Genomic DNA, 22103 nt, shown 5'->3' on the forward strand with positions numbered 1-22103 from the left:
ATGCAGGGTGGGCAACCTTTGCGTCGGACTTGTTATTATGGTTTCCGAAGAGGGGAGGAAAGAGGAGGCTTGGCGGTTTCTATAGGCGTTGAGGGGTAGGTAAAATTTGTCATGGGTAATGATAGGTGATTTTAATGAGCTAGCTTCATATGCTGAAAAATGGTGCGGACGGGGAGTGGGGGGGAGGGGGGATCCTGTGGGTTTGTTGCAGGGTTTCTCGAAAACTTTGGAGTTTTGTGGTTTGATACATCTACCAGTCTCGGGTTACTTGTTTACTTGGGAGAGGGGAAGGGGTAAGGTGGGGTGGGTGGAGGAAAGGTTGATTGGATAGGGGTTGCGGATCGGGCTTGGTGTGCACTGCATGAAGGAGCAAGAGTTTTCACCATGAAGGAACATCGAAAATTATGAACATATAGCTCTAATTATGAACATATATTTATAAAATTATGAACATATAGCTCTATAATTATGAATCTACAGTATAAAAATTATGGATATGGAACCGTACCCACCTTGCAAGGGGTGTGCACGTTTCCATAGCATAATTGGGTTAAAATATTTGGGTTAAAATGTTGGGCCTAAGGGTTAGAAGAAAACCTGATTTTGTTATTGTAAAATAGGATAGGTTGAGTTTGGGCTCAAATCTTGGGCTCATAAGAGATATAATAAAGATCAAATGTTAGTCTCAAATAGATTTTTGGGTTCAAACTTTGATAAATAAAATTTGAAATATGTATAAGGTTTATAAAATCATAATAGCCTTATAAATATTTTCATACAAAAAATCATCCTTAACAACAAAATAAACATATTTACAAAAATACTATTATGTCCTTAACCTATCCACATATTCCATGAATCAAACATGGCATTACACAATTTCTAGTCAAAGTGAAAATATGTAGATCCTATCTAGGCCTTGCAAAACAAATATTGGATCCAAAGTAAACAAAGCCCACAACTAACAGTAAATTGCCAGGAAAAAAAAAAAAGTTGGATCATTTTCTCTAATAGCTCCGATTAGTCGCCGGAAAAGGGCACTCTGGACGTCCGATCGCATTACCGCTGGTAGTTTTCTTCGGGTGGAGAGGTGAACGATGAGCGGCGCCGCCGTGGTTGTGGCCGTGACGGTGGCTCGTCGACTGGTTCGGTTTGTGGTCTCTGGACCTCATCTTGATGGCGTTAATGTCTTCCAAATTGGCCAAAACTTCTTCCATGTGTGGCCTCACCTTAGGGTCAGGCTCCAGGCATTTCATTATAAGCTCAGATATTTGGAACACTGCCTTTGAAGGGTACTGCCCTTCCAGTCTTGGGTCTATTATCTTCCTTAGCTTCTTCTTATCGGGCAAAATGGGCTTTGCCCAATCTACAAGATTGTGTTGCCCACCCGGTCGGTTCAAGTCCATCACTCTCAAACCCGTTATTATCTCTAACAGAACTACTCCGAAACCATACACGTCACTTCTCACGTACAAATGTCCTGCATAGATACCGGAGTGACTTTGATTAGAATTTAAAACACGTTTTATTTTTACTAGAAATAATAATCATGGTCATCTACAAATGTTTCTATGGCATTTGTAACATTTGTAGATGATCATGATCACGTTTCTATGAGCTTTCAAAAAAAAAAAAAATGTTTCAATGAGAGGTTTGTTTTGTTTTGTTTTGTTTTGTATTTTTTTTTTAAGTATTACTAACTCAGTTACAACTCATGATTTTCTACTTGAAAAAGTCACTTCATACTACTACATCATAGGTTTGGCGACAATGACAACAAGTAAACAGGTTGTTTGGGCGGCCGCTGAATAATTAATTCTAACATTATTAATTCCCTATGGGGGACAGAATGCTGAATGCATGCGGGCCATTCTAAATTCTTATTCAGATTACTACTCAATATAATATCCTAGTTATGTTAATTAAATGGATAATCTAAGGAAAATAGTTGTCAGAAGGCACACATTAGATGCAACAACCCTCACCATATTTATTTTTAATGATTTCCATATTTAATGAAAGAAATTGTCATGATTCAATTCTATCGAAAGTTCAAAGTTGAATCATGTACAGTACAAACTAGGGATGTCAACGGGGCAGTAGCGGGGAGTATACTCCCCGTCCCGTCCCCATCCTCGACGGAGGATTAAAAATAGTCTCCATTCCCGTTTCTGTGGAGAATTAGGCGAGAATAGAATTTTTGATTAATACTTAATCAAAATCATAAATTAGTGTAATTTTTAATTTTAAAAACTAAAAATTTAAGTTATATATATATATATATATATATATATATATATATATATATAATAATAATAATAATAATAATTATTATTATTATTATTATTCGGGGACGGCACGGGACGGGGAGGAGTATCCCCATCCTCAACGAGAATCACATATATTCCCTGTCTCCGTCGAGTCAGGTATCGAGAATCCTCGTCGGGGACGGAATAAATTGCCATCCTTAGTAAAAACTAGTCATGAACTATAACTGTATGAAAACTTAATCGATAATTCAGAAAGTACCTAGAACTGTATAGTAACAGTTCAAGTTACAATTCTTATCAACTAGCAGGTCTACATCTATGTTGCTTATAAAATTATTTCACTTCTCTAATATTTTATAACGTTAATTAGTTGTTGTTCCTAAAATGAGAAGAAAATAGTGAAAGTAAGTAGTGGTAAATAATGGTAAACATTGTTTTCACGGACAACTCAGTTGGTTCTTGGGTAGTAGATTATAAATAAGGATATATGACCGAACAATGATAATTGTAGTGTAGGAGTTACACTCAATGTGATTAATTCTTTATAACCACTAAACATTAATTCTCTTACCTAATAGATCAATCCATCACCGTAATTTATTTTCTTATTATTCTATCGGATCAGAGTATAGGGGTTCTAGAGGTAAAAGAATTTGCTTTGGATAAATTATGGTAAAAATTGAAAAAATGAATAATTACCAGTTGCCATGTACTCTGGTGCTGCATACCCATAGGTTCCCACCACTCTCGTTGTTACATGTGTGGCTCCTTCTTCCGGACCCGACTTTGCCAGTCCAAAATCTGAGAGCTTCGTATTATAATCCTGAAATTAAATAAGCAAAATGAACAAAATTTTTAAATAGAAAAAAAAAACCATTTTAGTATTTCAATTGTAACTATATAATACATTTATTTTACATGGTAAAATATTAAGACAAATTCTATAAAAAAATAAGAGTGAGGTTTGTTTGATAGTTTTTTTTAGGCCAAGTAGGAGGGAAAAAATCGAGAAAAAAATAGAAAATTAATGTCAGAAAAAAAAAGATAGTTTTTTTAGGCTAAGTAGGAGGGAAAAAATCGAGAAAAAAATAGAAAATTAATGTCAGAAAAAAAAAAATAATGATTTACGCGCCCAGCGACCAACAGGCACAACTAGTGTGCAAAATGAACACCAATGTGAGTTTTTTTTTTTTTAATTTGTAGGACCCACAAAAAACTAGTTCTCCTGCAAGTTTATTTATTTTTTATTCTCCCCTCCCTCCCTCAAGTCATTCTCTCCCCACCAACCATGCAAAAAAATTCAAAAAAATGTCTATTGAGGTTGCTCTAATGACTATTTTTTATGGGATAAATAGAGTATATATAATATTTAAAAATTTATAGTAAATTACCCCATCCAACAATATGTTGGCTGCTTTGAAGTCACGATAAATGACTTGCTTCTCAGTTGTATGTAAGAATGCAAGGCCTCGAGCTGCTCCTAATGCTATCTTCATTCGTAATTCCCATGGGAGTATTTCTCCACCCTCTGCAATACATACACAAATACAAATTAGTATTATTAATTTTTTTTTAATCTTGAATACTTAAATAAGAAAAATAACATTTTTGTCCCTCAATTATAATCGTAGTATAAATTTACTCTCAATTTATTTATTTATAGTGTATATTTAGTCTTTGAATTCTCTGTGTAAAGTGACAGATTTGATTCTTTAAATTAGAAATATCTTAAAACTTTAGAAATTATAATTTTAATTAAATAAAAAAAAATTAGTGATTAAATGATTAAATCTACCTAACGAATAGGATTGGGGTGGACTTACTTCTGAAAAGGTGGCTTTCTAAGCTGCCCCTCTGCATGTGTTCATAGACCAGCAGAAATTCCTTTTCTTCCCAACAATATCCGATTAATTTTACCAGATTTGGGTGAGAAAATTTCCCCAGGAATTTCACCTCTGCCTGCATCCACACATTTTTAATTTAACTCAATAATCATCCAGAAAAAAAAAAAAAAAAAAAAAAAAAAGATAATGAAGTGACTAACTACACAAAATATCAAAATAAAAAGCAAAAGAAAAAAAAAATTGCCAGATCAATTTGATACATTTTTAAACTTGAATTCCCCCAAAAAGAAAAAAAAAAATTGAATTACAACACCATCGGATATTCATCGAATCAAACTTTGGTCTTATAATCAATGTTGCAGAAGGCGCTAGTTGGGCACTCGAGGACACCTAGCGCCTAGGCGGCCAAGTAATCCGAGTACATTGTCTCTACTTTTCTCCCTAATACACTTATACTATTATAATCCCCCAAACTAGTCAACTGCATATGTTAGATTGTTAATTGAGTACATGACTGGAGAAATATAGAAGAAGAGTAGCCGAGCAGACAAAAAAAATCACTCGGCCGAGTTGAGCGCCATCACGAGTTTGCGCCTAGGGCACCTAATCAATCGGTTAGTCGGTCAAACGACTAAAACCTGTTTAGGGCTGAAATCGCTTCAGCCTAGGAATGTTTAGCGCTTAGGCGGCCGCTTAGGTCGATTTTTACAATATTACTTATAATAATAATAATAAATAAATAATAAATGAGAAAGAGGGAAAGAAGTCTATATAAAAAGTCAAAAGTAATACACCATTGTTTTCCTTTTATTCCCATCATTTTAGTTTAATTTATTATTGAAAAAAAAAAGAGAAAAGAAAAACAGTTGGCAGATAAATTAAAATAAATATTATAGGTGAGTGTAAGTCAAGTGTGCTAGCTATCATGGGCCATCGATTTATTAATTTCTCACACTGCAAATGTTTGACCAACTTAAGTCAGCTACACCATATGAGTCCAGTCAAATTTCACCTTAGAAAAACATATTACAAGAAGAAAGAATTTTAGGTTAACAAACTTTCTTATCTTAAATATACCTAATATATATAGCTTATATTAAATGAGAAGATTTTGGTCTCATTATACTTGAAAAAGAAAATAAAGGAAACAAGTCGGGAAAGAAATAACATCTTTTTATTTTCTTTTCAATAATTTAATATGATTAAAATAATTCTATCATTTTCAGTTTGAATAAGAAACAATAGTAACTGCACCAAAGTATGTATACATGTGTGTACATTTGTGAAGATTTTTGTCGGGACTAGCAAATGTAATACTAATTAAAAATAAAGTGTTGGTTACTTATAAGGAAAAACATAATATTTTTTAGGACAAATGTAATACTTTTACATTTTGATGTAGAAGTATTTTTTTAATCAAAAATATTATATTTTCCTAATGATGTATTACTTTTTTCATACAAGTTTTTGTCAAATTTAAAATATTAATTATATTAAGATGTAATATTATTTTTTCACAAACAAAAAAAAATTGAAAAAGAAAAAAAAAAGGAGTTTATCGTAATTATACCTTAAGCAACGTAAGGGGAACTCTTTGACATTTTCAACGAAACTCAAGGTTGACTAGCCATATGTGATAATTTCACACAGACCCCTCAGGTTCTTCACAATTATATTCACATTCACTAATTTTCGTAAAACTTACGTTAGACCCTATTCCTCGTTATCAACTGTAGATTACGTGTTTCCTGTTGTCACCTAAGTCCTATTTTATTAACGATGTTATAGTTGAGTACTTGAGTGATATAAATGATTACAAATTTAATTTTTAACATAACTTTGAAAAAATTTAGATTTTATTTTTTTTCCAAGTTCTATAATATAAAAACTTATAGGGGTATCTGGGCAAAATTGTCGCATCAATGTAAGTTTCTGCGGTATAGTCTGCTAATTTTTGTTGACTCTCTTAAGAATTCTTTCCATTCACACAACAATGCATTTACACGTTTCTACCCCTAATATCACACCAAAAAAATATCAATTTTACAATAAAATTAATTAAAATAATAAATAATCAATAAATAAATAGTATTATACAAACACATGTTGACTTGTTCTTTTTGGTGAGATGTGCATATCAATATCAATTATTATAATGTATACCCATCCACTCTGTCCATATTCATATAACTTTTTTTTTAAAAACAAAAAAAAAAAAAAAACAAATTTTGAATAATTGAAAAAGATGAATTTATCTGTTTAACGAGGAAGACAACATATGCATGCTTACATATGCATAAAACGTAATTTATTTATTTATTTATTTATGTAATAACTAACTCGGGAACAACAAATATGTTGACACCAATGAGTCAAGACTACTGGTTATAGCAAAATAGGGGCTATTTTTATTTTTGTCCGATCCCTAATTTTTTACGTATTTGTTCATTAACAATTATTTTTTACATTTGATGCATGACTATTAAACTTCTATCACATTAAGATATTTTGATCAATTTTTTTTGGTCAATCTTAGCGAGAATCTCTCATACAATAAACATGTGAGTTATTTTAAAGGATATTTTTATTATTTGAATTTGAGCAAAATGTAAATCACACAGTTAAATATAATAGTCTTAGGGTTAATACTGATGTCACTCAAATAAACTTGGCTGAAAAAATGATTGGAAAAATCAAATATGACAAGAATTTGATAATCATACACCAAATGCATAAAATTGCTAGTCAAAGAGCATATTTGGAAGAGGTACAATAATTGAACGACCATATAAGTGAAAAAAAAAAAAAAAAAAAAGAAGAAGAAGAAGATAATTATCTATGAAAATGGCAATATTCCTCTAGTTGAAGTGTATCTATACATATACTATTTTAAGTTAATTAAATCATGTATTATTAGTCTTAGTAGTTAGTACCAATAATGATTAATGTGTTAGCTAGTATGATTGTACTTGGTAGGACAATATAAAAGATCCTATAGATGTAAATTAAGTTTGTGAGAGGAATTAAATATTATATATATGGAAAAGAAATGTATGAATTATCTTTTCTTAAAAGGTTAAATTCCTAACGTTTTTTTACACTTGATTTGACCGAGTATTTGACACGAGATTTACCTAGTTTTTAAATATGAGTTTCGAGAGGTTCAAAATTAGTCTAGCCGGGTGAAAATTTATTGTGTAAAAAAAATAATAATAATAATGTATGAAGGGGAAGGTACGTTGGTGGTACCTGCCACTCTCTGATGCCTTGTTCGCTGTCGGGGTTGGATTTCTTGACGGCGACAGGCATTCCGACACCAACCTTGGACGGGGCTAAGGTTTTCTCGTCAACCCACCCTTTAAACACGCGCCCGAATCCGCCTTCACCCAACACCGTATCCGGCCGGAAGTTCCTCGTCGCGCTTTTCAGTTCCGCTAAAGTGAACATCTTCAGGTTCGGCGTCACTGTCTTCCCACTCGCCGCCGCTTCCCCGCCGCCCCCTTCTCCATTTCTGGCCGGCGACGCCGCCGTCGGAGTTTTACCCGCCGGAGTCCGAGGTGATTTTACCGGCGTTTTGTTGCCGTGTTCTGCACGGGCACATATGCGGATCAGTCAGAATTACAAATCAAATAAATAAATCACGTAAATATAATTGTAGATATATACCTTTAGAATTATTGGGGGTAGAAAGTCTGAGGTTGCTCGGAATATTCTGTACTGGTTTAGGCCAGCAGTTGCCCATTATTTGTGTTGTTGACGATGATACAGCTAGCTGGTAAGTATTGGGGAATTGAATTGGAGGAGAGAGGAAAGGTGTGAGAAGCAATAAAACATAGAAATGTGTTTATATGGTATGAAGTTTGGATTGGAGGCCAAGTCGTGTAGACCTATTCTTCTCTCTAGGTGCTCTGATTTACCCCTCTCCCCCACATGTTATTAATTGGACATCTATACATACATACATCATACACTACTCACCCTCTCTCTCAAAGTGAGGGGCTCCTTGTGAGTAGTAAGTAAAGGTCTAGCCTTTGTGATTCAGTTGAGTTACCATGATTTACATTTTTCCAGATACTCTGTCGGAGCCGAGGTGTTGGAGTCCTTGGAGTTGGGAATTAACATTTTGGGAAGAATGATACACTACCCACATATATATAATATGTACAACTGCAATAGACTATTGAGTGTAATTTACATATTATTAAATGCATTTGTAATTTTGCCTCGACACACTTTTAAAATTGTAAATCTTGAATCAATTTTGAAAAAATCGCTAGGCGCACTCTAGGCACCTGGGGACCGTCTAGAGCGTTTAGTGCCTAGGCGCGATTTTTGCAACAGTGTCTTGAATACAATAGTATATGTTAGGAAATATACTTTATAGGGTAACAAAATGCACGTTTGCATCTGAGCGTATGTTTTTACTTGATTCATATATATATAAGCCATCCATTTGGTAAGATGTATAGGTTCTAGAGCAATGAGAAAAAAAAAAAAAACCTTTTATCCAAATTTAAAAGTGCAATTCCTAATGATTTAATATATGATGCACTTTGTAACACTATATTGTGTATTTTGACCAGTTTGAAGATGCAGTGCACTTAAGATTCACATTTTAGAATTTAGGGTCTTTTTTTTTTTTTTTTTTAGGTTGGTTATTGTTTCACTTTTTAGTTTTGTTTAAAGGTTCACTTTTTCTTCTAAGGAGTCGTTTGGTACTTTGCTTTAATTAAATTCATGGGAAAGTGTTTCTCGGGAATATATATGATGGGAATAATTTTATAGGAAAAATTAATTAATATGTTTGGAAACATAACAATTAAATTACCTGAAAATTTAATTAACATGTTTGGTTTGTTTAAACTTTCTCGTGACACTTTTAAAATGTCTAATATATCTTTGCTATATACTACACATACCTAATGTGTGTGTGTGTGTGTCAGCTCAAATACGGTCAAGGCTTAACGTGCTGCTGATACGGATGCACCATTATGTATGCAAAAACGCACCAAAAGTGTTAGAAAATTGAAGTATTTAATTGAACTTTTTTAAAATTTGAGAGCCTAATTACACTTTCCTATAATATTTAAGGGTGTACTTGACCGTTTTCCTTAACTTGTAATAAATTTTATTCGACAAAATGCTGATGGTGTGATTCATAAATCCTACCGAATACCCAATTAGTAGGTTAAGTCAAAGAAGACTTAAGAGGTCATGTATAGTATTTAATTTCCATTACAGCATGAATGTGGAGCCTTTATTATTGAAGTGATTACACCGTACCACACACTACTTTTCGAGGCATCTCCAACCTAAGAGTATCCTCAATAGGCATAGATTTTGAGGAATTTTTACAAGTATGGATAGGAAAGAGAAGATGCGAGGGAAAGAAAAAGAAAAAGTAAAAAAAAAAAGAAAAAAAAGAAAAAAAAAAAGAGGTTTAACACACCCAACGGGCACGTGTAGTGCACATGCTTGATAAGCACTTCAATGCTGCTCATTTTTGTTTTGATGGGATCACGTTTGGAGACAAAAATTAAACTAAGTCTGCAACAACCTTAAACATTTTTTCTCTCATTCTTCTCTCTCTTACACTTTAACCAAACTTTCCTCAACAACCACACCGAAATTTCTATTGTGGATTCCCTAAGGAGAAAGAAAGGGAGAAAGAGAGAGGGGATTCCCTAAGGAGAAAGAAAGGGAGAAAGGGAGAGAAAAAGAATTGAAAGAGAGGGGAAATGTTTTTCTTGCGAGAACTATCTCTCTGAAAAAACCTGACAAAGGCGCGAGACATGTAGGCAACATGCGCAACAAAAGTCGTGCAGAAGGTGGGGGACGACCTATGCTTTATTTAAATTTTTTTAAAGTCATTTTCCAAAGGCTATTTTTTATATAATTTTTTTATTCATTATTCTTTTTTTTTTAATTCTTATATTTGAATTTATTTTTAAACTTTTTAATTGTATTAATTGTCAGTATGTGAGATATATATTTAAAATTTCGTATTTGATTTTGAATGTTAATGTATTATGTAGACTATTTTGAAAGCGAATATTACTTTATGAAATTATAATTGATTAGTTTATGAAATTATATTTTATAATACAAAAAATATTTATTTTTATTTAAATTTATTTTATTTAAAATAGAAATTATAATTATAAAGTTGAAATTATTAATTATAGAAAAGTAAATAAAATACTAGATGGTGTATAGGAGTGTGGAGGAGTATGTCCCACAAAAAGGGAGAAAAGGGAAAAGAGAAAAGGGATTGAAGAGAAAATTTGATATGAGATTATACGATGATGTGGAGGGCAAATTTTTCTATGATTCAAGAATACAAGATACATTTTTAATATATTAAAAGTACATTACTTTTGTACTAAAGGGAAAATGGCAATTTTAGTTCATTAGTTATACCTAAATTGTAGATTCAGTCCATAAATTATTACCTTATAAAAATTTCCCCCGGCCCTTTAATTATGTTAAAAGTGACCATTTCAATCTTTTTTTTTTTGAATGCTACTGGCTCTATTACAATGTAGTATCTGTTTAATCTATTACTTATAAATTTTGTTAATGTAAATAATTTATTTTGAATTTTCAAATTATTAAAGGACGTATTACTCATTTTGTAAACTTTTTTCAAAATTCCTCCATCAACCTTCATATATAGACAACTCTTATCGCAAAACCCTTGCTAAATACGGGTCTATATTGATAGCCAAAATGACAAGTAGGATATTTTTTAATTTAAAGATAAACGAATTTTAAGTTTAATATATTAATTTATTATATTTGTTCCTTTTGTTGTATGCAAAATATTTTTTTGAAAACTCGAGTTCATACATTAATGGATAATTCAATCTAGTTATTAGCATATTAAACATAACTATTTTTAAAAATTCATTATGTTAGTGAATTTTTTATTTTTTAATATATACTTCCAAGATCTAATAGTACATTTTAAATGTCATTTCCCTTAGAATCTTTATTTATAACCAGTCCATCAATATCATTTATTTGTCCTTTTACATTTAAAACTATTTTGAAATAAAAAATAATATTTTAATAAATTACCCATCGTGTCAACAATAACCGGTCAAACTTTTCAAATTCGATTTAATCACATAATTTTAGATCGTTCAGAGACCTAATTATAATTTTTAAATTCGACAGTTTAATTACATATTTGTGTGTAATTCAATAACATATTCGAGCATTATTCCTTGACAAATTATACTGCGGACCTTGATCCAAAACGGTGTTGTTTCTTTTAATGAAAAGAAACGGCACTCATTCCATGTCGTTCCGTGTAATTAGTTCTGTTTGTATAACATGTTCAATTTCATTTCATATGCATTGTAGTTTTATTTCAGCACAATTAAACTTTCATTTTGTTTCAACTTTCAACTATAGTATCATTTGACATTATACATACAATAGTCTTATTACAATGAGACATGTTATTGAATTTCATTGTATACTCAATGTAGTCTTATTATAACACCACTAAATTATAATTCTAATTCAACTACGTTTCATTGGAAAATGTACATTCAAATATGTGAAACTGTTATTCAATTTCATTTTATATACATTGTAGTTTCATTACAACACAACTACATTATAATTTCAATATAGCTAGAGTTTATTTGACAATATACACTCAGTATATGAGACATGTTATTCAATTTCTTTTTATACATACTGTAGTTTCATTTCAGCAAAACTAAAGTATATCATTTCTATTCAACTACAGTTCTATTGTGAAACTGTTATTCAGTTTCATTTTATATACACTGTAGTTTTATTACAACACAATTACAGTATCATTTTGATATAATTACATATTCATTTGACAATATACACTAAATATGTGAGGCATTTTGTTATTATTATTTTTTTTAATACTATTGACTCTATTGCATTGTAATATCTATTCAAACATATTTTCTCAACCTAATGAAGCACACAATGTATATGAAACTAAAGTAAAATGAAACTGAATGAAATTGTCTCGCATATTGTGTTGCATATGAAACATACTTCATTTGAAACTGTTTGTATAACATTCAGTTTCATTTTATATACATTGTAGTTTCATTTCAACACAATTAAAGTTTCATTTTGTTTCAACTTCAATATCATTTGACATTATACATGAAATTGTCTCGCATATTGTGTTGCATATGAAACACACTAAATACGTGAGACATGTTATTTAGTCTCGCATTTCAATATAACTAAAGTATCATTTCAATTCAATTACGGTTTCATTTGATAATATAAACACAATATGCAAGACAATTTCATTTTAAATATACTGTAATTTCATTTTGTTATAAACACACAAAAAAAACATAAAATCTGTTAAAATGTAACAATTGCCGTATCTTTACTTAAAATAAACGATACCGTTTTCGGACCATAGTCCACAAATGGGCAATTTATATCCTACACCCCGGTGCGCGTTGCACTAGCGCCCAGATGCAAAACGACGTCGTTTTAATTATTTTTTTTTGAAATTTCCCGCCCCAGTGAATGGCAGTAGTTTTTTCTTTTAAAAAAACCCGCTGTTCAAGAATGTACATAATGTTATACTAGAATACACATAATGTTATACATGAATGTACATAATTATATAACAAAATATACATACTCTTTTTAAAAGATAATACACATAATCTAACATAATACATAATAAACATAAACTTTTAACATAATACACATCAACTCTTAACATAATACACACAAATTTTCTGATTCGGATGTACATAATTGTATAAAAAGAATGTACATAATTGTATAAAAAATACACATAACTGTATGAACCAATACACATAACGTTATGAACAAATACACATAACGTTGTGAACAAATACACATAATCTCAGCAACTTCCTACCGCGCCTCCCAACACTACCCCAAGACGATGTCGTTTTGGGAGGCGCGCGGCGCACAGTGCTATGTACACCGTGGTGTAGCATATAACGATTGCCACAAATGTCTGTGGACCATAACAGTATAACAACCGGGATACAACCCATACAATTAAAGTTGGGATAATGGACCCTAAGAGTTAGGCTCATCTGGCTACCTTAAGAACCACTAAAACAAAGAGTTTAAATAATATATATGGGCTGCTAAGAATGCCCGATCAAGAAGGCGGCCCTATAAACTATTAAAATAAAAAATTAATCCCAAAACTAATTAAACAATTTTATAAATATAGAATACTTTTGGGCTTCAATTAGGGTATCCACATGAATACTTATGCCATGAACCCATGTCCACCTTGCAAGGTGGATTCAGATTAAAATACACAATTTAAAATATTGAATGTTCACAATTAATATACTAAATGTTCATATTGTAAATTGTGAACATTCAGTATATAAATTGTGTACTTTTAGACTTGAGTTTATCTTGCAAGTTGAATTCGAGTCTATAAAATAATTTGCCACATCCACATCCATTCATTATTCTATGGATCATAGTCCACACAACGACAAATTACACAGTTCACACAGTTGTGTGCACTACTATCCAAAACGACATCGTTGAATTTTATGAGTTAGAATAATATACTTTATGTATTAGAATAATGTACATTATGTGTTAGAATAATAAAATTTTTGGGGTAAGATAATGTACTTTATGAGTTAGAATAATGTACATTATGCTTTAGAATCATGTACTCTATAAGTTATAAAAATGTATGTTGCAGTGGATCATGTGAAAAAAAATTACACGAAACAACGTCGTTTTATTTATTTATTTATTTATTTTATTTTATCGTGGTCCATACAATTATGTGGACCATAACTATTGAATTTCAATCTTATTATAAAAAAGAGTTAATGATCGATTTGGTCTCTTAACTATAGTGAAATTTTCGATTTGGTCATTGATTATCATTCTTACCAAATTAAGTCTTCAACTTTAGAAATTTTACCTAATTTCGTCCTCCTGTTAATTTGAGCCGTAGGATGATAATGGGGGGACGAAATTTAGATAAGATTTTCAAAGTTGAGGACTTAATTTGGTAAGGAGTTAATTACCGATTTCGTCATCGAGTATGAGGATTTCACCAATTTGGTCCTAGACTACCAAAATTTCTCAATTTAGTCCTCAACTATGCTTTTTTTTTTACCTGAAATGGTACTAAAGTCAAACTATCATTTTTAAGGGTTAAAATTGAGGATAGATTTGTAATTTCACTTCCCAAACTACCATCCCCTACGACTTCCTAGAGCAGCACCTCTCCGCCCAAAACTTCCGAGTTTCCGGTCCTCTATGGCCTGCTCTCATCTTTCCGGTCTAGCCGTGTTGCTAAAGGCAGCCCACCCAGTCTAGTCTACAACTTATCCTCGACCAAGATGGCAAAGAAAGTGAATTTACAAATCTGCCCTCAGTTTTAACCTTTAAAAATGATAGTTTGACTTTAGGATCAATTCAGGTAAAAAATGCATAGTTGATGGCTAAATTGAAAAATTTTTCTTAGTCGATGATCAAATTGGTAAAATTCTCATAGTCGAGGGACCAAATTGGTAATTAACTCATTTGGTAAGGAATAAGGATGATAGTCGAGGACAAAATTGATAATTTCGTTATAGTCAAAGAATCAAGAAGGTGATTAACTACTCTACAAAAAAATTTTAAAATTTCTTTTTGAGTACTATTGACTTTACTACAATGTAGTATTGCAAGCCAAAGAGTCAAAACCCTACCACCGAGGTTCAATCCTGTGACCTTCCCTCAAAGAGAGGGACAAAAATGCCATCTGAGCACAATGTGCTTGGCAAAAAAAATTTCAAAATTAAAAAATAAAATAAATAAAATTCAACACTTCTGTACCTACTGGTAGATGGGGACGACAACATTAATGTGATTACACAAGTTGTTCAACAATGTAGATTGTTGAGTATTGGACACGACAATGTGAATTATTGAGCGTTGAGACGTGCACGATCAAGTTGTAACTACTTCGTATCTTATTTCATAATATTCATTAATCATTATGATAATGTGTTACAACCAAGACTATGTGGTCTAATGATATCTGGGTTGGACTTTCATTTGGAAAGTTGTGAGTTTGAGCTTCAGTGGAGGCGTTTCTTTGTGTTTCAATAGATTGAAAAAGTATATTGTGAGTTTGAGTTTCAGTGGAGGCGTTTCTTTGTGTTTCAGTAGATTGAGAAAGTATATGAACAGATACTACATTGTAATAGAGCCAGTAGCATTCAACAAATGATGATTTTATAAAATAAACATTTATAAATGTGGCTCTTCCAAATAGGAGGTCACAAATCCGAATTTCAGTGGGGTATTAATTTTTTGTATTTCAATAGATTGAGAAAGCATGTATAAACAGATATACATTGTAATAGAATCAATGAACAATAGCTCGATTTTTTATCAGATAAATCAAAATATATGATATCAGGAAAGAATAAAAATGGGAGAAAAAGCGTCATATATATTTTTCTCTTTTTTATTTCAATAAATGTTTTATAAGTAATGTAAATACTAGGAACCACAAATGATGATCTTATAAAATTAACATTTATAATTGTAGCTCTTCTAAATGGAAAGTCACAAATTCAAACTTCAATGGGACATTAACTCGCCTCAATTGAGAAAATATGTATAAACAAATATACATTGTAACAGAGTCAATGAACAATAGCACGATTTTTTTTTGGATAAATCAAAATATATCATGTTAGGAAGGAATAAAAATGGAAGAAAAAGTGTCATATATATTTCTCTTTTTTATTTCAATAAATGTTTTATATACTAGGAACCACAAATGATGATTTTATAACATTAACATTTATAACTGTGGCTCTCCCAATGGGAGGTCACAAATCCTAACTCCAGTGAGAGTATAACTCTTTGTGCTTTAATAGATTGAGAAAATATATATAAACAAATACTACATTGTAACAGAATCATTGAACAGTAACTCAATTTTTTATCGGATAAATCAAAATATATCAGGAAAGATAAAAATGGAAGAAAAAGTGAAAGTATGTGTAATATTACTCTAGAATTCCAAATAACACAAAATGGTATCCATGAATCATTTCTAAATTATTAAAGACCACTTTCTTCAACCTACCATTTCTATATGGTATTCTACAGCTATTAAATTCTTTCTCTTCTGTCTCTAAAACTAAATTTTTGATTCAAATGTTACAGAATAAATCCCCCATGGTTTTAACCTAAAAATAATTGAACATATAATCTGTACAAGATTTTTCTTTTGTGGGTTCCTAGTAAACATGCAAAAGTTATCATTGTGTACCTCGGTTGAGCTAATTTACCTGACATTAACTTTGTCCAAATCGAAGGGAATGGCTAAAGCCCGTTATAGCTGTAATGCTAAGTCAGGTTGCTGGGATGAACCAATTTGTAAACCGGAACTTGGTGATCCGGGTGGCTGAACTTTGACATTCAGGTCCGGTGGAACTGGAAAACACTGCCTATGCTGCCCCGATTCACCAGAGAGCCTTGTGTCGGATTCTGGCAAGTTCTTCCCCATTGAACTCAAATGGCTCCGGGGTGCTGGAAGAGAAGATGATGAAGCGTCACTTCCAGAAACCATGCCAATCATGTGAGAAGGCACCGAGCCATCTTGCAGTCTAGTGTGCATTTTTGGGGTGCCTAACTTTGCCCGGTCCACCATATGAGTTGGTAAATCATTCCCGAGAACACCGTTGATACCATTCCTATAAGGAGGATAAAATAAAGGTTGTTGCTGAGCCTGGGAGCTAGAGCTAGAGCCCGGGGTTGTCCAAGAAGACATGCCACGTTGGCCCACCATCTCATTCTGGCTATTCAATCTCCTCACCGCTTCTATCATTGCTTCAGAAGCCACCCCCGCAGCAGCTGAATGCGAACTAGGTGCCGGTGGAGTTACCGGTCTACTAGAATGGTGATCGGATGCCAAGCTGTTTGATGAGTTCTGCTGCTCATTTGAGTGCAACGATGCCTGTGGAGGCGGTGGTCCTCCACCTTCTCCCACCCATCCCGGGCCAAACTCAACTCCAGGTGGAAGAACATGCTGCAACTTTTTCGAAGCTACTTTCCAGGCAACAGGCCCAAGATTTGCCGCAAATCTGGCAAGGCTTCTTGCATAGGCATGCGGCTCCGAATGAAGGCCTACCTGCACAGTAATTAAACAGTACGCTTGGGGTTCAGTAAGGTAGGTAACAAATCAATGAATGAATCCCTGAATCTACACGAAAGATCAATGTTGAAAAAATCGCAATCTACACGAAAGATCAATGTTGAAAAAATCGCTAGGCGCCTGGGGACCGCCTAGGGCGCCTAGGAGGCCGAGCGCCTAGCGCCGATTAATCGGCGCTTAGGCGCGGTTTTTGCAACAGTGCGAAAGATCTATGATTTTTTATTGTGGGGTGGGGTGGGGGGGAGAGAGAGAGAGAGAAGCCACAGAATTACGTACAGCACTTAGCTGCTTCACGTCTCCATTTGCATTACTGAATAAAGAAGATTCATTTCCAGAAAGAGAAGGCTGCACTTGTTTGTAGGTATAACGCTTGTTCTCATCTACTACTGAAAAATGCTTCTTTCCATACTTCATGTCCGCCCTCAAAATGGCAGCTGAAAAAGAAAATTTTATTGCTTTCACTCTACGAGAAGATTAAACACAAATAAAACATTGCATACATAATGTACATGTCCAAACCTGGAAATTCCTGATTCCAATCAATCGACCATTCAGAGCAACTCTCTCCATTGCGTGATCGATGGCCTAAAGATGCATCAGTAGAGTGAAACCTATAAAATGGAGTTGCCTTTCTTAGATTGTAAGAATTAGATCCAATTGCTTTATCCTCCCCACTAGCATGAGTAGCACCTGAGGAAAGCTCAGGAGCAACACAATCAACAGGAGATGACTCAAGTGGCTTTTTCATATTTTTACTTGGGGGCCTTCCTCTACGAACTACCTTGGGCTGTGGTTCACCATCGTCACCTTCACGCCTCAAATTCCCAAAGTCCCTTTTCGCTAAATCTTGAATAGACCGTGCCTGAAAAAGTTGAATTCTGAAGAATAGGCAGGAGATAAAAAATGAAATGTAGCACACAAAAAATAAGGCACACCTGCCGAAAGTAAATAGTATCCGGTGCATTATACTCCATTGCATTTGAGCATATCAAGATAACATCGGCCTGCATGAAATAAGTTATTGGAGTCATTTGCAAATCCAATCACTTAAAACGTGTTGTCAATTTCCAAATCTAAATGAAAATTTAACTAATGAACAGAGAAAAAGTGGAACGAACAGAAACGATAAGATACAACACAAAGTCATGACTAAATCAAGCGGGATGAATGTGTATATCCAAACAATTGTCCACTACTAGAGCTTTCTTACTATTAGTTAATTAAGCATCGTCATTCAAAAAGCTAGTAAATATGATAATAAAGTAAAATAAAATAAAATAAAACTTGAGGTCAAGCTATAAAACTTTCCAAGGAAACAGAACTCCCATATTAAGAATTGAGAAGCCTCCCCTGTGGAGAGAAATTGCAAACAAACAAAATTATCTGAGCAAGATAGCCACTTCTAAGAGCCAATGCAGTAAAGATTGTATTTGCTTCATAAGAATATCCTTTAGTCAAAGAAAAAGCAGCGAACCACTTTAGCAATGACAATTAAAGAAAACAATTGAGAAAACACTACTTTGAGATGCATTTGATTTGGGAGGAGTGAGCAAGCAGCATTAGTTTTGAGTTTGCTTGTTAATAGCATATCATATATAACATGTATCACCACCAACTAATAATTCAAAAATCAACTCTAATTACAATGCTTCAAATATTTCCTTACAGGCTTTTCCTAGGCTTGTAGGACTTGAACATTTTACACCAAAAACATTAGCCTCCACAGAATTCCTTAATGCCTTAATGTCCCTTTAAGCAAATAAAACAGATATTCATCCAACCATCTAAAATTTGTGAAACATGTCTCAGAATGATAATTTTCTATAACTGCTAAATCTTACGACCATTAGGGAGTAACTCAGGAAGCACCACGCCAAACTAACAATACAAAGCCAAATTCTCAAAACAGACATAGAGAATTGGAACATCCTCCTGAGCTAAATAGGTGCATAATAAAATTAAAAGAAAAAGCCTTAACACAACAGAAAATTGGAATATCAAGATTTTATTATCACTTTGTAATTTGGAATATAAAACAAGCAGCTACATTAGCCACCGGAAAGATATCAAGAACAATTAAAAAAAAAAACATAATAGAAATATATTTAATATCTCAGTTTGAAATCCAGAATTGACCTCCAATTCCTCAAGGTTTGAATAGAGCCCCCCATCAAGCTTCTTCCTGACAGTCCCAAAATCCATTGGATGCTCAATAATCTCATGATAATCAGGTAACTGTACATAACCATTTGAACATGTTAATTTCATAAATTTACTGCTAAACATCAATGTATCAACAGAAATGCACCTCATTCGGATCCACAGGCTCAGCAAACACTCCATATGTATCCTTCCTGCATTATTTAAACGACGAAACTAACATAAGCATACAAATAGGCATATTAGAAAATAAGCCTATATATATGACACTAAACCAAACAGTACAAATTCAAGAAATAAAAGGACATCAAAGCATCTGAGAGGTGGGAAAAGAAAAGAAAAAAAAAACACACACTTTTGAAGTCTGTCCAGAATGAAAACCAACAACTTTTTGTCTGGCAAAGGTGCTGTGGGGCCGAACACCAATGGCGACCCTGTCCATAAATTAATGACCAGAATTAGATTAAAAAGCAAACAAAATTACTGGGTTTAAAACCAAAAAGCATTCTTTTTCTTTCAATTCTTCAAAAGAGTAAAAGGTTTGATTGGAACCTTGAGTATCGGTCCCTTTCTGACCCTTTTCTTCCTGTAAAATGAATGCAAAACCCAGCAGTTAGAACAAAATTACTTTCCTTAAATACAGCTACTCACTTAAAGGCTACTGCTACACCAACCCTGAATGTTTCAGTTAAAGGGGTCAGTGAGAAGTGGATAATAATGGAGTATATAACAACAGAAAGCGAAGATCAATTCGGACCCAAAAACACTGAACATGATAAAGAAAAGACAAAATCTGGGACTTCTGGAATATGGTATATGTGTATAAACTATAAAGTACTCCTCAGAGTACATCTATAATTAGCAAAACAAGAAAATGTTTTAATTAAAAAAAAAAAACAATTTTTTTACAAACAGGGGAGGAAAATAATTCCTTTAAGATAAAGAAATTCCACTCTTACTTCAAGGCCCATAAAAAAAAATTATTTTTATTTTATTTGTGTATATCATAAATGTATGGAGAAGCGCCGAAGAGCCTGACTGAGTCAAACCAGGAAAGTCACAGAAAGATGAGAGGAACGTTGGGGTTACGCGCCAAAAGAGAAAAGGTTGAGATCACATCGAGGCACAGAAACCTCAGGATTTTTATATTTTTTTCTCCAAAACAAAAAGTAAATTAATACGGCGTTCTTCAATTAGCTCTTTAGATTTGAATTTTCAAAAAAATTTCCAAAACCCTTTTGCATCCATTTACCCCGGTCCTTGCTCCCCTCCCACCAAAAATCCAAAAAAACCCCGAAATTGACGACCTGATCCAGAACGACGTCGGTGGATCTGCGATTGACGGCGTTGATCTTGCGCTTCTTAACGGAAGCCTCACGGTTGTCGCCGTCCGGGTCGGACTCGGAAGCCCAATTGCCGGAGGAGGAATTGGGTAAATGTTGGTGCTGATTGTTAGACTCTGGCAAGCGGACGACGAGCTTGACTTTCTTTTCCTTCCTCTCGTCGTCGTCGTCGTCTCCGACGAATTCGGGCGGCGGAGATTCGGAATTCGAATTAGGGTTCCGGCGGGTGGAAGTGGAAGCAAATTTATGATTCTCCCGGTGCCGGACATCGGACAGAGACGGTCGGCCTTTCTTCTTCTTGCTCCTCAGGTTTTCGGCCTTACCCATTTTTTTCTTTCCTTTCGGACCAAAATTTTCTCTCTCTACTGTTTATCTCTAAACCTCCGTTCTCTCTCTATCTCCCTCTCTCTCAACACCTTTCATTTTCTTTCTTTTTCTTTTTCCTTTTAACTTACAAAAAAAAAAATATGTTCGTTTTATTGGTCCACTAAAACACTGACAAAACAATTTAAAAATAAATTAAAATACCCGTGTATGGTGGGTCCCAGCAGTAAATAATACGGAGTACAAAGTAGTATTCAAGATTTATTAGGGTTTTTTAATTTATTTCAAAAAAAAAAAAAGATTTATTAGGGTTTTTTTTTTTTTTTTTAAAATAAAGTTCAAATTGGCTAATGAACCTAATCTGAATATTAGGTCGAAAAAAAAAATTATAATTAGATTACTGAACACTCTAAAAATATTTAATTAAGTCACTGAACACTCCAAATGTATGCAATTTTAGAGGATAGGTGGTTACCATCAATTTTAGCAAGTTACATGCTTATGTAACAGTTGAGTTGGCATTTTTTTTTATACTTTTTAAATAATTTCTAACAAATTTTAATAATAAATTTTTTTTAAAAGTAAATAAAAAATTAAATTAAAAAAATAAATAATAAATAAAACGACGGGCCCGGCCTGTTGTTTAAAAAAATAAAATTAAAATTTATTATTAAAATTTATTAAATTTTTTTAATATTATTAAAAATGCCAACACAGATGTCAAGTAAGCAGGTAATTTGTTAAAATTGATGGTAACCTGCTATCAGATGAAATTACATACATTTGGAGTGTTCAGTGGCCTAATTGTACCTCTTTTTTTTTTTTCGTTGAGTGGCCTAATTGCATTTTCAGGTTACGTTAAGTGGCCAATTTGAATCATATTCCAAAAAATAAAATAAATAGTAGGTTATTTACAATCTCTTTTCACCTTCAATTTTTTTTTTTTTTTTTATCCAACGGAGGA

General features: G+C 33.1%; 2 protein-coding genes across 2 annotated transcripts; both read right to left on the minus strand.

Annotated features, from left to right (window-relative positions):
* Positions 1 to 770: 770 nt before the first annotated feature.
* LOC109182157 (probable serine/threonine-protein kinase NAK) lies at positions 771 to 8022 on the minus strand. Its single transcript, XM_019332242.1, has 6 exons — positions 7781 to 8022; positions 7364 to 7701; positions 4094 to 4229; positions 3662 to 3798; positions 2970 to 3093; positions 771 to 1480 (listed from the first exon to the last, which is right to left on the minus strand). Exons 1-6 carry the CDS (start codon positions 7854 to 7856, stop codon positions 1008 to 1010), a joined length of 1284 nt encoding a protein of 427 aa, XP_019187787.1. The 5' UTR covers positions 7857 to 8022; the 3' UTR covers positions 771 to 1007.
* Positions 8023 to 16134: 8112 nt separating this feature from the next.
* Positions 16135 to 21242, minus strand: LOC109182155 (bromodomain-containing protein 9-like). The gene is made up of 9 exons (XM_019332241.1): positions 20780 to 21242; positions 20025 to 20058; positions 19828 to 19906; positions 19621 to 19666; positions 19449 to 19547; positions 18248 to 18316; positions 17832 to 18174; positions 17589 to 17746; positions 16135 to 17288 (listed from the first exon to the last, which is right to left on the minus strand). Exons 1-9 carry the CDS (start codon positions 21140 to 21142, stop codon positions 16491 to 16493), a joined length of 1989 nt encoding a protein of 662 aa, XP_019187786.1. The 5' UTR covers positions 21143 to 21242; the 3' UTR covers positions 16135 to 16490.
* Between the last annotated feature and the right edge of the window lie 861 nt (positions 21243 to 22103).

This window comes from Ipomoea nil, unplaced genomic scaffold (genome assembly GCF_001879475.1).
Source record: "Ipomoea nil cultivar Tokyo-kokei standard unplaced genomic scaffold, Asagao_1.1 scaffold1043, whole genome shotgun sequence".
NCBI classification, from domain to species: Eukaryota; Viridiplantae; Streptophyta; class Magnoliopsida; order Solanales; family Convolvulaceae; genus Ipomoea; species Ipomoea nil.

Coding starts and splice junctions, on each gene's coding strand:
- LOC109182157 (XM_019332242.1), bottom strand. CDS start 7,856: ATGGGCAACTGCTGGCCTAAACCAGTACAGAATATTCCGAGCAACCTC. Junction 4,230..7,363: donor AAGGCATCAGAGAGTGGCAG/GTACCACCAACG, acceptor GTGTGGATGCAG/GCAGAGGTGAAATTCCTGGG. Junction 3,799..4,093: donor AGAAAGCCACCTTTTCAGAA/GTAAGTCCACCC, acceptor TATGTATTGCAG/AGGGTGGAGAAATACTCCCA.
- LOC109182155 (XM_019332241.1), bottom strand. CDS start 21,142: ATGGGTAAGGCCGAAAACCTGAGGAGCAAGAAGAAGAAAGGCCGACCG. Junction 19,548..19,620: donor AGCCTGTGGATCCGAATGAG/GTGCATTTCTGT, acceptor GGTTATGTACAG/TTACCTGATTATCATGAGAT. Junction 17,289..17,588: donor ACGTGAAGCAGCTAAGTGCT/GTACGTAATTCT, acceptor ATTACTGTGCAG/GTAGGCCTTCATTCGGAGCC.